This window comes from Panthera pardus, unplaced genomic scaffold (assembly GCF_024362965.1).
Source record: "Panthera pardus isolate Hobbes unplaced genomic scaffold, ASM2436296v1 HiC_scaffold_8, whole genome shotgun sequence".
NCBI classification, from domain to species: Eukaryota; Metazoa; Chordata; class Mammalia; order Carnivora; family Felidae; genus Panthera; species Panthera pardus.
The window spans coordinates 95,919,945-95,936,531 of NW_026527013.1; the positions used below are offsets into that span (position 1 = coordinate 95,919,945).

The window sequence follows — 16,587 nt, forward strand, 5'->3', positions numbered from 1 at the left end:
TCGAGAAGTACAGCTTTTACTGGAAAAGAGTAAATTAACATTTTGGTTCAAACTTCGGTTTCTTATGAGGTTGGCATGAGTCTGTCATCCCTGGATTCTCAATCCCTCTAGGTATACTAATAAAATTGGGCTTCCAGCCTTTAATACCAGGCAGATCCTGGAACATGGCAACCACACCACAGAATTGGCTCCCTGTCTATGGGCAGCCAGCCATCATTCTGACAGACTCCTGAAAAGACAACAGTGGTTACCTTGACCTTGAGACATACTTTTTCTTCACACTGTAACAGAAATGTTTCTGCATTCTGACTTCTAATGCATGCAACTTATAAACTGTTAGAATAAAGACAATACCTCAGGACGTATTTACAGGTTTGCTAGAAGAACCTCTAAAGCAACCATCTCTTTGGGCAGCACATAAAGTACTTTTGAGAAGGCTAATTCTTAGCCTTAGTTTAGATTGAATTGTTTCAGTTATGAATTGCCTCATGTGGTGGGAAATGCTGGAGGATGAGGACCAAATAATATAGAATCCCCTGCGGACCTTGTCAAACACCTCTTCCTTACCCTCCACTGACAATCAGCCAATTAATCAACAGTAGGTTCTTGGACACTTCCGATGCACTAACACTGGAGATATGGCAGTTAGCAAAATTGTCCCCACATGACTGGAATCACTGTCTTGAGGAACCACTGTAACTGATGAGTCTACTTCCTTGCTTGGGCATGCTGGGGTAGGAAGAAGATTGAAAATGACTCATCCCAAGTGAGATTCGACTTTTCAAGTGAATTTTGTCAACACGATTACAGAGAATTTTGTTCCTGGCTTTAACTATTCAAAACACAAATCTGTTCTAGTCATCTGATGTAAGACTAAACAAAAGCATTCATTAATAAAAAGCAGAGAAGACATAATGCCAAAATTTTTGTATATTTTAGCACTTAATACATTTATCTTCTGCCAGGCAAATGGCATGCAACTTGTTTCTAACTCAAAGAAAGATAATGGAAAAAACTGTTTACAGGAGAACAGTCTTCAATAATTCACAGCTTGATGATCTAATGAAATTACTTTAAAATGTCAAATGCCAAAATGCTGTATCAAATCTCCTTTTGCATTTCAACTCTAAGTTAACATTTCGATGGAAAAGGAATTCAACATATAGTAACTGTTTTATGGAAGGCTCACCCACCTTTTACTAAGCCCAGTTAAGCATATTAATTATTTTTTAATACGGAACACTTCACAAATTCGTGTGTCATCCTTGCATGGTGGTCATGTCCATCTTCTTTGTATCATTCCAATTTTAGTGTATGCGTTACTCAAGTGAGCATAAATTTGGACGGATTGGCTATGGAAGAGCTCTTTTATAAAGAGGTTTTTAAAATATTTTTTATGTATACTTTTTAAAAAATATATCACCCTAACAAGTTTTAAGTGTCTACACATAAGTTAAATAATCTACTCTAAGTACATGCCAAAAAATTATCTGTGTGTGTATATACATATATATATATATATATATATATATATATATATATGTACAGCTTTTAAAACTAGGGGCTCAGTCAATTGTGAGATGATGATGATGATGAATATGACTTACCCTTAAGAATCTTAGTTGTGAGATGATGATGATTAATATAAAAATTCTTAAGAATAAGTCATTTCATTTTTATTTCATTTACAAGAACAATTTTTTTAAAGCATTAGGCTTCTTATGCATGCCTTTAGCACATTACAAAGCCTTAATTTATTGATGAATGAGGGACACTCTCTCTGTGGCTAAGGGACTCTAAGGGTATTGATCACTTTAGATTCTTCTACTTGTTCATAAACTTAAAAAAAAAAAAAAGAGGTGGGGAGGGCGTCTGGGTGGCTCAATTAAGTGTCCAACTCTTGATCTTGGCTCAGGTCATGATCTCACGGTAAGTTCGAGCCCCGTGTAGGGCTTTGCACTGTCAGTGTGGAGCCTGCTTGGGATCGTTCTTTCCCTCTCGCTCTCTCTCTCTACCCTTCCCCTGCTAGTGCTCTCTCTCCCTTTCAAAATAACTAAACTTAAAAAAAAAAAAAAGATTCTTCTACTTGTTCAGGTCTCTCTTAGGACAGACAATTGCTCCACTTCCTGGCCTTCGACACGTGGCTCTTCTTCCTCCACCCTCTCTACCTAATTCTAGATACTTCCTTCAGCTTTCACCTAGGACTCCCAATTTCTCCCTACTATCTGCATATGGTCTTTTCTTGTAACAGAAGAAAATCAGAGCCATTTGCCTCATCCATGGGTCTTCCATCCCTCGTGTTTCACAGGAAAGTATCCTTCTATCCAAGGAGAGATGTCCCCCAACAAATGTGCCCTCCACACTCTGTTAAGTCCTCACATCATCAATTATTACCCCCTATCATTCTTCTCCAATCTCTCCTTTGCATCTACGAGCACATTCATAGTTCCTTTGTATAATGACAACAAAAATGTTAAACCACTCTTACTTCAATCTGGTTGTCATTCTACCAACAACATTCCATCCCCTCAATTTTTTTAATGATAGTCTACTCTCTGTGCTACACTTTCCCATTCCTTTGTTATCTGTTACCTGGCTTCCCCTCTCTCTCTTCCAGCAAATCTGTCTCTCAAATGGATACTGAGAATTTCCCACTACTAAATGCAGTCTCTTCAACCCTTGACAGCACCTGGGATACCTGAATGAAATGCCTCCTTCTCCTGGAAACTCTCCCCTCCCATGGCTTCCCTGAGTTCTCCCGAATACCTCTACTTCTCTGGTCTCTGCCTTCTTCTCCGACTCATTTCCCCCCCGTCAATTCTAAATGCAGGTAATCTCAAGGTTCCATTCACGGTCTTACTTTTTCCTTCAACATCTGGGTGCTCTTGCTCAGTCACTGACTGAACATGTGACATCTGATTTGACAGTGACCGTAAGGATCTACTACAGACAGCAACTGTTTCTGAGGCATGATTTGAACCACCGGTGCTTCTGAAAACCGGTGTGTGTGTTAACAAGTCATTTGGCTGATGACACAAGCCCAGTGTGCTCAGTTTCCACACGGTGCATTTGTGAGTCGCTCCCTGAGGTGGGACACATATTATGTGCAATATGGTACTCCAAAGTGGGACTCAAAAAGATCTATGTCTCCTTCAAGACCGTCACAGGTTTTCTGGACTCCTCTCTGGAGCTCGCAATTTCCTGTACTTCAATTATAACCCTGCCTTGGCTATTGCCTGAGAGCACATATAACTCAACATGTTCAGAACAGAACTCACCAGTGTCCCATCAAACCCACCCCTTCTCCTGAAGTTCTATTTCCAACAGTAGCACCACCATCTTCTCTTGCAGGCTTACAACCCCAGTTCACCTTGCTGACTCTATGGCCCTGTTCGCCTGCACAACCAACCAGCTACCCAGACTGCCAATTCTTGCACTCAATTCTCTCCTACTTAACCTCTCCTCTCATTACAAGGAAACTATGCCAATTTGGGTCACCATTCTTTTCTCTCCCCCGCCAAAAATGGTCCTTTCCCTGGTTTGCTTGTCTCTAGATTCTATTTCAACCTGGTTTATTCTATTATTCTGACCCCACCACTTGTGCGTACCTCTACTACTTCCTTTCTTCTCTTACTGTGGTCAACTTAACACCTCAGACTTGTCTGCCATGCATCGTATTTCCTTCATCTCCACTTGTGTGATTCTGCTCACGGTTCACCTCTTCTGTGGTGTCTAACTTTCCTACTCCCACAAGTTAAACCATTTCTTCTGAAGTAGCTTAGAATTGTATCTGTGCCTCTGAATAGTCCTTATTTTATTCTTCGAATTATAGTATTTTGCATAGGCCCTTTCTCTCTTTCCTCCCACTATATCCTAAGCTCACTGAAAACAGGGACTATTTATACACATTTTGATTCCCCACTGTACATACTGCTTACAGTAAGTGCCTTGCATTCAGGAGGTGTTCAGGTAGCCTCTACTAAGTGAAAAGTCATCTAAGGCACCGTTTTATGAATGTATCCCATGTCACATAGTGCTATTCCCTGCAGGCAACATCAACTCTCGGAATGAGATCCTGGATGCCCTTAGCATCTTCGAGTGTATCTAAAAAGCATCTTCAAATCAGGCAATCCTAATAACTAATCCCTAAGTTCTAGAACAGGTCCCTGGATGAACTGGGATATGCCAAAGTCAGCCTCCCAGTCTCATCAGAATAGAGACAACACAAAAGCAAGCTTCATTACTTGTGATATTATAATATCCCCAAACTTGTGAATATATGAATTGCCATGTTAGGAAAAAGGAGGAAATTTCAAAGTCCCACTTAATTTTCCATCTAGCAGATAGGAAAGCTTCATCCTTTCATTCAGAGCCCAATAGCTTACTAAATGGTAGACTAAAAACCTTAATAAAGCTTTCAAATGTGTTTTACACCTTTACAAACAGCAAATTTCTGGAAGCATCTAGCTTAACATGAATTATGTGAAAAACTCAGCATTATTAGTACTATTAAAATATTTTTATACTTAAGTATAAACATAGAAAAGAAAATGGGCAGAATTTTCAAAATTGGCTAACAATGACATTTTAATTTCAGCTGTAAATTTTATTTGACTCTTTTTATTTTGTTTGGAGGTGGGGACAACTTTTACTTATAACAGGAATTCCTTGCTTTCTTTAAACACTGGAAGTAAGCCTTTGTAGGAAAGGATATTTCTGAAGTTTCTAAGAAACAAACTGGTATAATTTATGCCTTCAAATTTTCTCTCATAAATAACTAAATAATCTCTTTTTTTACTATTTGAAAATAAACCAAAACGTAGAATTTTAAAACCAAAGGTCATCAAGCCTTAATCTCCTTTTTGACAATGAAGAAAATGAGGTAGGTAACGGTTAAGGTGACCTGCTTAGGATCTTTCTGTGAACTGTCCTTCCCACTGTACCATTCTACCACTGATGCAGCAAAAGTACCTCCCAAAATTAATTTCAGGAGGAAAAGCATATTACTCCTATACCTTAAAAATTATCAAGTATTCTTCAGGGAAGATTTTAAAATTTTTGAAAAAGCAGAAGAATGTATGCTTTCATGTTCTAATATACTATCAAAACTTTTGGAGGATTCCCAGCTTATTAAAAACGTGACTTAATATTTGAATATATCTTTCGGGTTAGCAGATGCCTCTCATTTTCTGAAATTGTGGGATAGATGTGGTTAGCCTTAAGAGAATTCTGTTTACTGTCCTCTCCTCCCAAAGGCAAGGCCAAAGACATGAAGTGCCCGTTTATTACCTAAGCAGCTATCACACGTTTTTTTTAAACTGTCCTGCTGTTCTGGTTTATGTACAAGGCTGCAGTTCCCACTGTTTAGGAGTTTATAATATATAATCATTTCCTCCATATAAAAATATGCACTGCTTTTTGCTTGCTCTCATCCCTTTAGGTGGTGAAGGATGTTGATGGTGGTGTCCACACAGCGTTATGAGTGGGGGTGTTTCAACCAGGGGAATATTCACCCCTGAGGCCAAACTCCTCTTTGTTGTGGGAGGCTGCCCTGTGCATTTAGGGTGTTTAGCTGCATTTTTGGCCTCTGCCCACTAAATACCAGCAGCATCCCTCCAACTGTCAACCAAAAAAGATCTGCAGACATTGCCAAATGTCCCGAAGACAAAATCTCCCTCAGTTGAAAAACTGCTATTGAGGGAGGGGTGTTCATTCCATATATGTTCTGATACTATTTTTAAGACATACCTTTCCCATGTAACCCCATGTTAGGATGATGGGTAGTAATTAATCTTTTCAGGCTTTCTCATACCCCATAATTGTTATTACTGCCTCTGTGCATATTATTTCGATATAATATTTAAAGAAACAGAGTATCTCACACAATCCACCAAACAAGAGCATTTACTAAGCACTTGCAGTATGGTCAGCAGTATGCTAACCACTGAAGACAAATAAAAGTCGTGAGCTCTAGGGGCGCCTGGGTGGCTCAGTCGGTTGGGCGTCCGACTTCAGCTCAGGTCACGATCTTGCGGTCCGTGGGTTCAAGCCCCGCGTCGGGCTCTGGGCTGATGGCTCAGAGCCTGGAGCCTGCTTCCGATTCTGTGTCTCCCTCTCTCTCTGCCCCTCCCCGTTCATGCTGTCTCTCTCTGTCTCAAAAATAAATAAACGTTAAAAAAAAATTAAAAAGTCATGAGCTCTATTCACAAAGATCTTTTATTACAGCTGAGGAAAGAAGACATGACCATGTGAAATAACCACCCATACTGTAGGACAAGATAGAACACAGAGTTAAACCACGGGAAACAAACTTCTCAGAGGAGAAATGATCAATGGAAGCACTCACGTTTCCAGAAATACTCTTATGGAGCTGATAAGATCAGAGCCTAACCTTTGAAGATGGGTGCATATCAAATAGGTAAAGAGAGGAGAAGGCAGGCCATACAGGGAGCCACATGGACAAGGCTTGCTGGGGATAGCAATGAGGCTCTGTCTGAGGGCCAAGCAAGGCAGAGTTCACTCACAAGATGGTGGAGCATGAACATGTAGAACAGATCCACATTATGCAGGGCTCTGAAAGACAGGCAGAAAAATCCAGATTTGATGTGGTTGGTAGAAATTAAAGGGCATTTTGAGTACAGAGTGATATGGGAAGAGGTCAGGATATAAACTGAAAGATGGTTAACACAAGAGAGAAAAAAGTTAAACCATATAGCTCTATGTTGACAGAACCCTAGCATAATAACAATGACAAAGAAGAGAAAGAAATGGGCACCAAGGACATTTTGAAGGAAAAGCCTGTTGGACTTGGTTAATATCAGACCACCTCAAGTAGAAGGGAAATTAACCTTCGAGGGTCAAGTCTAGAGGACTAGAAAAACAAATGAAGCCTCTGCCTATCTATGCCATCTACCATATTCATAGACTTCAGAATCACCCACTTTAATGAATCTTAAGAGTTCGTCTTGGGGCACCTGGGTGGCTCAGTCGGTAAAACGTCTGACTTCGGCTCAGCTCATGAGCTCACAGTTGGTGGGTTCGTGCCCCGCACTGGGCTCTGTGCTAATAGCTCAGAGCCTGGAGGCTGCTTCCAATTCTGCGTCTTCCTCCACTCTGCCTCTCCTCCACTTGTGCTCTGTTTCTCTTTTGCTCTCTCTCTCTCAAAAATAAACATTAAAAAAAAAAAAAAGAGTTCGTCTCCACTGGTTATTTTATTTAATCCCCTCATATGGATTAAGGACAGTTTATAAACGGAGGTATTAGAAGGAAAACTGTAAAACCTGATATACCAGCCACTGTGATATATGTTAAGACAATAAAGAATAGACATGAGGCAACGCATCCATAATCTGGAAAGGGCTCTAATTGAAGGTGTCAGTTGTCTGAACTCCCTTGGGCTTTCTTCACTTGAGGATAAATATATACTCTTGGAAGAAGGGGTCACTGAGCCATCCTGCTTCCTTGGTCCTTTTTTTAAAAACCCTTGATTTCCCGGTAAGGATAAAATAAAACTAATGAAAATTCAATTAGAAAAAAATGTAACAACCTTTTACCTCTTGACCTTCATCATGGGTTGCAGTCCTAAGCCACACTCTTAAGGAAATATTAAATTTTCCAGTTGACTTTAGCTCCATCTACCTCAGCCATCTCATCTTGCTCCCAATTAAATTAAGGAAAAAACTTATCCCTCCTCTGGGTTTTCCTCTTCTCATCCATTGATGGTAAGGGAAATACGAACATCAGACAGCTGATGATATGAATGCTAAATGTATTTTTATTTTTAATTATTATTATTATTTTTTATTTTAGGGGGGAGGAGACAGAGAGAATCTTTTTTTTTAAGTTTTTATTTTAATTCCAGTTAGTTAACATACAGTGTTACATTGGTTCAAGTATACAATACAGTGATACAACAACTCCAACATCACTCAGTGCTCATCCCAACTGTACTCCTTAACCCCCGTCACTTGTTTAAGAGCCCCCCACATACCTCGCCCCTCTATAATTAAGATTCTCTTTCTTGGTTTGTCTCTCCTTCTCTGAGAGAGAGAATCTTAAGGAGGCTCCATGCTCAGTGTGGAGATCAGGGCTCAATCTCACAACCCTGGAATCACGACCTGAGCCAAAATCAAGAGGTGGACACTCAGGGGCCCCTGGGTGGCTCAGTTGGTTGGACGTCCAAATTTGGCTCAGGTCATGATCTCATGATTCAGGAGTTTGAGCCCCGTGTCGGGTTCTGTGCTGACAGTTCAGAGCCTAAAGCCTGTTTTGGATTCTGTGCATCCCACCCCCCTCAAATAAATAAACATTAAAAAAAAAAAAGAGTTGGACACTCAATTGATTGAGCCACCCAGGTGCCCTAAATGTTAAACCTATTAACGCTAGATAGTTTTGGACCTATCTATGGATCAATTTATAACACAGACTTTTACTGTTTTTTGCTTCTTACGAATTGATGTTAACGGTGCCTTCCTGTAACGCAGGCCTTCTGAACCTCAGCACTATCAACATTTTGCATTTTCTTTGCAGTAGGGAGCTGTCCTGTGCCCTGTAGGATATTCATCCATGACATTCACTTATTGGATGCCAGTAGCAACATCCTTCCCCAGCTATGACAAAGAGATTGCCAAATATCCCCTGAGAGGTAAAACCGCTACCAGTTGATGACCACTGCTATAATGTGATCTTGGAAGACAAATACTGGTCAAGCAGTGCTCGTATAAATAACTCCTGTTCAAAGACAAAACAAACGAGTAGGAATAACTGAAAGTCTATGATTTCTTTAACTTGAAAAAACATATGGCCCTTTCTCTTGACTCAAGGGTTCTTGGAGCCCCAGTGGAAGAAAACTGGTCAAATAACCAGTGCCCCCAAAGTAGGCACACACAGAGTGGCATGGCCAGACCTGTGTTGGAAGCGGATTCGTGAAGCTGCCTAACCACTGGCATAATACCATGTTGCCACTTCTAGGCATTAGCTCGTGAGTTAATTATACTTAAGGTGTCTTCTAGCCATCATGAAGCCAAGCAGCATTTCTGTTCAATTGGTTTAAAATAAAAATTCATTTTCTGTAATGATGTTCCAACTTTTCAATCTGAAGAGCATGACTTTTCCACCAAAATGAGTAAGCTCCAGACATCACTGTGGCTAGGAACTGATTATGCTCATCCATGCTACCTACTCTTCATGAACATCTTCAGTGTTCTCAAGTTGAAACTCCTCCAACTTTCTATGACTAAAAACTACTGTTAAGTGTTGGCATACAATTTTAAACCTGTTCGGGTAACACATATATATATGGCTTTGAAACACTTAAACTTCAAAATGATTTAAGAATTATCCTAAAGCTGCGTTTTCGGGACAAACACGGTTTTTGCTTCTTCAAGACTCAGACCTTGGCTAGAACAACAAAGAATCAAATGTCAATTAATTTTCTTCACCATCTGAAACCAGGGCAAAAATCCAGTCTTTCCTAGACTGGGACTTTCTTCCCCCACACCATGCCTCAGATTCTCTGAAATATGAACTAAGAACCAGTGTTTGCATGCTGGTGTGGGGCACCACACCAAAAACCTCACACAGAACCAGTGCTGTGATGACCACCATGGGCCCTTGGAAATGGAGGTTATGAGGAAGCCCTGGGTGAAGACACACAGGAAGTAGTGAGGACAAACACTCAGAGGCAATTCCCTGGTGCAAGACAGACCACAGGCACTCCTTATAGGCTCCCAGAGTCCAGAACCCCTGTCCCAAGAAGCCAAATGTGTAAAGAATCTCATGAGGGCCCTGTTCATTTACGATAAAATCTCTTTCTGGAGCTAGCTTTGGTGGGCTTCTATCATTTCCATTCCTAACACTAAGCCTGCTGGCCGTATCATGAACTACTGCCTGGTTCTCATCTCCTGGTGATAAAATGTCATTTAAAAATCTATCTTCTTGTAAGGAGGAGAGGAATGAAATTCTGGGGTTGGACAGTGGTGATGGCTCTCCAACAGTGTGGCTGTATTTAATACCACTGAATTGTGCACTTGAAAATGGTTAAAATGGTAACTTTTATGTTATATATATTTTACTAAAAAAAAAAAAAAAGGTTAAAAAAACACTATCTTCTTGAGAAAGGTATGATTACAATTTCCTATCTATAGAAACTTCTAATGCTCAACATTAAGTAAAACCAGAGAGTTGGAGATTTTCTCCTTACAAAATATATATAAAACATCTTTCAAACTCCCCCTAATTTAGCAATGTATTTTGAGAATGTATCTAGGGTGTTTAAAATGCCCCTTTGAGGCACCTAGCTGGCTCAGTCAGTGGAACACATGACTCTTAATCTCGAGGTTGTGGGTTTGAACCCCACATTGGGTGTAGATTACTTAAAAATAAAATCTTTACAAAAATAAAATAAAACAAAATAAAATGCAATAAAATGTTCCTTTAAAAAAGTAAACAGTTGTATGGCATGCCTGGATGGCTCCAACAGTTAAGTGTCCGACTCTGCTCAGGTCATGACCTCAAGGTTCATGAGTTGGACCCCTGCACCTAGCTCTCCGCTATCACTTTTCTTTTCTTTTCATCATGAAGTCTGCTTCGGATCCTCTGTCTCCCTCTCTCCACCCTTCCCCTGCATGCACAGGCATGTGCACTCTCTCTCAAAAATAAATAAACATTTTTTTTTTAAATTATGTAAAAAAAGTAATGCTATTAATGAAAACCAACAGTAACTTTAAAACATGTGGAACTTGGGGCGCCTGAGTGGCTTGGTCGGTTAAGCATCCGACTTCAGCTCAGGTCATGATCTCGCGATTCATGAGTTCAGGCCCCACGTCAGGCTCAGTGCTGACAGCTTGGAGCCTGGAGCTTGCTTCCAGATTGTGTCTCCCTCTCTCTCTGCCCCTACCCTGCTCATGCTCTGTGTCTCAAAAATAAATAAATGTTAAAAAAAAAAAAATGTGGAACAGACCAAAAACTCTTATTTGCATGTCAAGTATAACAACTCTTTTATCTCCATTTTTCTACAATAAGACCAAAACCTGGGGGCACCTGGGTGGCTCAGTCGGTTAAGCGTGCGACTTCGGCTCAGGTCATGATCTCACGGTCCGTGAGTTCGAGCCCCGCGTCGGGCTCTGTGCTGACAGCTCATAGCCTGGAGCCTGTTTCAGATTCTGTGTCTCCCTCTCTCTGACCCTCCCCCGTTCATGCTCTGTCTCTCTCTGTCTCAAAAAAAAATAAACGTTAAAAAAAAAAAAAATTTTTTTTTTAAATAAAAAAAAAAAAGACCAAAACCTGATGAGTACAAGATGAATTTTCCTTATGTTTCCCACATGAAAAGAACAAACAAATCTATGTTTGTTGAGGTTTGGGGTAACAGGTGAACAATTTAAAATAAACCATACTGAAGTTATAGTTTTTACCAATTTTGGATCCAAACTCATTTTAATTCTTTCTTACTCTCTTGCAGTTTTAGGTGGGCTTTTTTTCTTCTTCTATTTTCTCCTTTAACTTCATTTTTTTCTTTCTGTCTTTTCTAGGGTTACTCTCTCAGAACCAGGAGTTCTTTGCCATACTAATTTTGACCTCATGATATTTTAAAACTTTAAGAAATAATTTCTTTAATTTGGTCTCTTCTGGTTTTTTTTTGGTCATTCTCTACTTTATTTACATCTATACATTCAGAACTTTCTTCTTCTTATACATTTGTCTTCTCAGTTTTCATTACTTTATTCTCGATCTAAACTCCCTGCCTGCCCTTCACTACTAGCATCTCAACCTCTCAACCTTTCCCTCCATAATCTCTAAATTTAAAGAGCGAAATTTTATACCTAACCAAAACATAATGCAATAGATTTTGTTTCTTTAAAAGACATGACTGAAGGCCTTCTCTCCTCTAGCATGGATAGCCAAATCATATAACCAAGCTAACATTTTGTCAACTATAATTCTCTAAATAGCAGGAATAGTCAGTGTTCATCATAACTGTAGTTCAGAAGGATTACAGTAAAGTATAAATCTTGAAATATTTTCTCAATAATCACTAAAGTATTAAATTATGAGTTTTTATGTTATGAGTTTTAGTGTTAAGTGTATCTGTCATATCTGAATTCTTTGAAAATGGGTCTTAATGGTCAGAAGAGATGACAACTTTCTATTAACTAGGTTTCCTTATTAACTGGAGTGCTTGATTCCTCAATTATGCAAGTTAACAAAAAGACTTCCCTACAAATGTCAAACAATTACAAAAATTAGAAATCTCATATGGTATTTTTCTTTTTCCGTGATAAGTAGAATTTCTTGCCATACCTCAATATACAGAGTGCTCACTAAATCAGATGAGGAGAAATGCAGAAGGAATCAAAATGTCAGTTTTTGTATTGTTGTGGGCAGCACCAGAAACTTGGGAGTCTTAAGCATATGCTATCAATTCTCAGATTTCTATAGCAGCATCTCAGAGAACACCCAAGAAAAGAAGGGCTTTCATTTGTTTTTGCCTGTACTGGTCATAATTTTCATACTCTTTGTAATGATTTGTGATGCTTTTGAATGCTCTGTTCCCTAATGTTGAGCTGACCAAATAGTCTGGTAGAAATGTATACAGACATGTCTGAAACAAATGATCCACATTAAGTACCTTCTAGAAAGTAAATGCTCTTTAAAATAATTTACTACTGATTGGACAGGTGTTCTGTCTGGCAAACACTAGGTTTGTAAATTCTGTTTATTTTCTCCTATTATTTGCTTTTTATTTTAATCATCTATGGAGTGAAATTCCATGTTCAACTTTCCAAATGGTCTGAATCTCTCTGAAAATGTTATGCTTTGGAATGAAGCTCTTCATGTAATTTCTCAAGTATTTTGAGGTTGGGTGGTTAGATGAACAACCAGAACATAATCCATTTTCAGCTGGTAGGATAGTCAAATAAACAAAAATATGTTTCTGAATGAAAGACATTCAAAGGAATACATATTACTGCATATTTTCAGTATGATTATGTAACAAAACGCCACTTCAAAGCTAACTTTTCGTTTGGATTACATGTGCAAAAAGGTCAGGGCTATGTTTTCTGTAGGAATTTTTACTTTTGCTTACTTGGAAGCAGTGAAGTTCTTGCTATTTAGGGGCCTCTGTAAAGATAAAAACACATAAAGAAACATTTAATAATAAATATCTGTGTTTTAAACACAGCATTCTTTTTACTCTAAGTATCTCTTGACTGTAAACTACACCTTTAAGACTGTCTTTAATAAAAATATATTTCAACAGAAACTTGATGTTTGGATAATCTATACAATAACTTTAAAACTTTTTCATAAATTTTTAAATAAATCGGCTGTCGACATGGATGAACTCTCAACCATGTCCTGTAATCAATGTTATAACAGCCCAGGAAAACAGGTAAAAAAGTTCCAAGGTTTTCTAAATTTTTCTAGGCTTTCTGAAATGTTTCATCTCCAGATGTCTCAATACTTACAAGTTTTGAGTCTAACAATTTTGGCTAGTTCTAAATATAAAACTAATTAATAAATACAATTTGGTTTCATTCACACAGAACAGGCCAGGCCGCCTGTCCTGGACTATTTGTTAGGTGATGAGGGTCCCCATGAACAGATCCACGATTTCCCTCCCGCCCACCCTCACTAGGCCTCTTAGGTCGTCCTTAAGCCTTTCCTAAAATCAAAGAAGCAAATACACTGCAAGTGTAGTTTGAACTTCATTTCCTTCCACTCTTTCCCCAGCCATTAGACTGCACAGAAAAAACACAAAGACCAAATGCATTATATAACAGGACTGCCATTGAGTTGAAAGGTAAGGATATATTTATTTATTTATACTCCAGAATAGCTTTGGATCTTCTAATCTTAAGAACAAAACGCATGTGGTCCAACACAGAACATAATGGCTGAGACCTAGTACCATTAATTAATTCGCAACAGAAAGGAAAAGAATGATTCCTGACCTCAAATTTTTGATGATGAGGAAACCAAAGGTTCCTTGAAACCCTCAGTTTGGACTAAGGTCACTGGATATTATTAGCCCTAGCAGGGCTACAAAGAGAAACCAGGAAGTGCTGAGTCATCAAGAGCATAAGTGACGTCCTCGTCAGCACTTCTGGTGCCAGGTTCAGAGGTGAGTGTACTTCCTTTGACCTGCCACTCTTCCTTTCCTCACTGGTCCAGCGTAGGCAATGGAGAACGGACTGCTACCAAGCTGAGGACCAGCATGAACCCTAACAAATAACTCTATTTCAGTCCCAATTCCATGAGCACTGTCTCTACATATGACTATTAAAACAAATTGTTAAAATTTTAAAAATTAAATTAAAAAATATATGACACTTAATATCTGCCAAATGAAGCAATTATACCACTAGTTTCTGGTAATAGAAGACAGTTTCCACCTCAAATAATCAGTATGCCTTTGTCAGCATGCAGTTTATGTGCATTTAATTCCCAAACAGGCATTATCAAAATAGTCCTATCCAAATTATCTTTGCATGACTAAAATACTTACAGTACTAGATAGAAAACCCTATGATGGGGGAAATAACACCTGGAGTCAAGGTGACCTTGAACTGGTCATTTACATTTTCTGTGTCTGTTTCATTACCTATAAAATAGGAATAACAAGTCCTCCCAGCTGTAAGAATAATTACATTAATAGCACCTAAGTAGATAACTGCCACGCAAAAAGGAATGACACATTCATTATTTAAAAACAACACAAAAACCAAACTCTGGTCTCAGGCTCTAATGCACTTCATTGGACACTTTCAATAATTTCGCTGGATTTTAATGTTTATGTTGTCACCAAATTAGAGTCCACACAAGAAGAAAATCTCAGAACACTAATAGTAGTACATGGACAGTTCAACAGTATTGGGCTATGTAAAAGTGTATTTTTAAAAAGGCAATTACATATGAGAAACATCACAATACTTTATTGAAGAAAGAGACAGTTTGAAGTGACATCAATAATTAGTACTCAGCATTTCTCTGCAGAATCCCTACAGGTCTCTAAAAACCTATTCAGATTAAATAAACTTTTCCACGGGGTGCCTGGGTGGCTCAGCTGGTTAAGCATCCGACTTTGGCTCAGGTCCTGATCTCACGGTTTGTGAGTTCTAGCCCCACATCAAGCTCTGTGCTGACGGTTCAGAGCCTGGAGCCTGCTTCGGATTCTGTGTCTCCTTCTCTCTCTGCCCCTCCCCCAATTTGTCCTCTGTCTCTCTCTGTCTCTCAAAACTAAATAAATGTAAAAAAAATTTTTTTAAATCAACTTTTCCTCAATCACTGGCAATTAATTTTTAAAATCATCTAATATTAAAATTTTGGTAACTGAAAAAAACAAAAACAGCAAGCATTACTGTTTGTAATATTTTATTTCATTGTAATAAATTATTCAGTTATGTTATGGAACAAATAAGCATTGTGAGCTAGCCAGGGATTCAAGTACATTTACCAAGTTGTACCTACTAGAAATCTTGGGGTGCCAAATCCAGATGTAGTAGCGGCCTTTGGACAATCATCTTTTCAGTCCCTTTGCCATCCTTGTATGCTTAGATAATGCAGATGTGACTGAAGAGATTTATATTCTTCTGACTGTGTGTGAAAACAAAACAGGAAGACTGCCTCTTGGCCTTAATTCCCAAAAAGAAGAACAGACCAAGGCGACTTCATTAAATCTTGAGATTAAATGTGGAAATGATTTTAGCACCCAAAGATGACATAAGATGGAAAAGAACTCAAGATGACAACATAACTCTACCAAACAGCTAACATTTGCTGAACAATTCTCATGTCCTCTGTGCTTATATCCAACTAATACCTGATATAATGTCTGCCTAGGGCTTATTACCCATAGGAAAACTAGGCAGACTGGATAGAGTCCCGCTGGACTTAATCATTTTGTCCAAGAGAATAAGAGCTGCACATAATATTAGAATTTCAAGGGGACTTTGTTGAGTTCAGCCACACATTCCATGAACAAAACCCTCCCTCAAAACATTACAAGTAGTTGAGTAGTGATACCAAGGAGAAGAGGAAGAGGCAGTGAGGTATCTAAATATTTGCCAAGTGTCAAAAACATAACAGGAACCTAAATTTAGAAACATCATTTAATATGTGTGCTAATTTTACAAATGAAAAAGCTGAAGCTTAGAGGTGAGAGAAGTATAATGTGGTCAAGTCATACTGTCACATGGTAGAATGAGAATGTGAGCCCACATTTGACCTCAACTCTAAGGTTATCAATAACATCCAAGGGTCAATTAATAATAACATGGTTGGGTGCACTTGGGTGGCTCAGTTGGTTGAGTGATGGAGTCTTGACTTCCACTCAGGTCATAATCTCGCAGTTTTGTGGTTTCGAGCCCCACATCACAGAGCCTGCTTGGGATTCTCTCTCTCCCTCTCTCTGGGCCCTTCCCCTGCCCATGTTCTCTCTCTCAAAATAAATATAAAAAACTAAAAAAAAAATAACATTGTTGTATTTCCAAGACTGCATGTATACCCTCACACTTTTTATTTAAAACTTTGCGTTCAAACTTTTTAGGATGCCAACATAGCACCTTGCCCAAGAACACCATATACTAC

The 16,587-nt window shown here is 38.8% G+C and overlaps 1 protein-coding gene, 1 long non-coding RNA gene and 1 other non-coding gene across 5 annotated transcripts in view; all 3 read right to left on the reverse strand.

Annotated features, from left to right (window-relative positions):
* The window catches only part of CDK6 (cyclin dependent kinase 6), a 251,663-nt gene that overhangs the window by 206,693 nt on the left and 28,383 nt on the right, over nt 1-16,587 (reverse strand). Inside the window, exon 2 of one of the 3 annotated variants that reach the window (XM_053897582.1) lies at nt 6,525-6,573. The exons of the other annotated variants lie outside the window; for them this stretch is intronic. Within the exon in view, the coding sequence (XP_053753557.1) occupies nt 6,525-6,562 (38 nt within the window). The 5' untranslated portion in view covers nt 6,563-6,573. The remainder of the gene's footprint in view (nt 1-6,524; nt 6,574-16,587) is intronic. 3 annotated transcript variants of the gene reach the window in all.
* On the reverse strand, nt 1,229-1,333 carry LOC128775767 (U6 spliceosomal RNA). Its single transcript, XR_008420744.1, has one exon. It is a non-coding gene; the product is annotated as a U6 spliceosomal RNA (small nuclear RNA).
* LOC128775586 (uncharacterized) lies at nt 7,141-15,075 on the reverse strand. Its single transcript, XR_008420410.1, has 2 exons — nt 11,284-15,075; nt 7,141-11,030 (listed from the first exon to the last, which is right to left on the reverse strand). It is a non-coding gene; the product is annotated as an uncharacterized LOC128775586 (long non-coding RNA).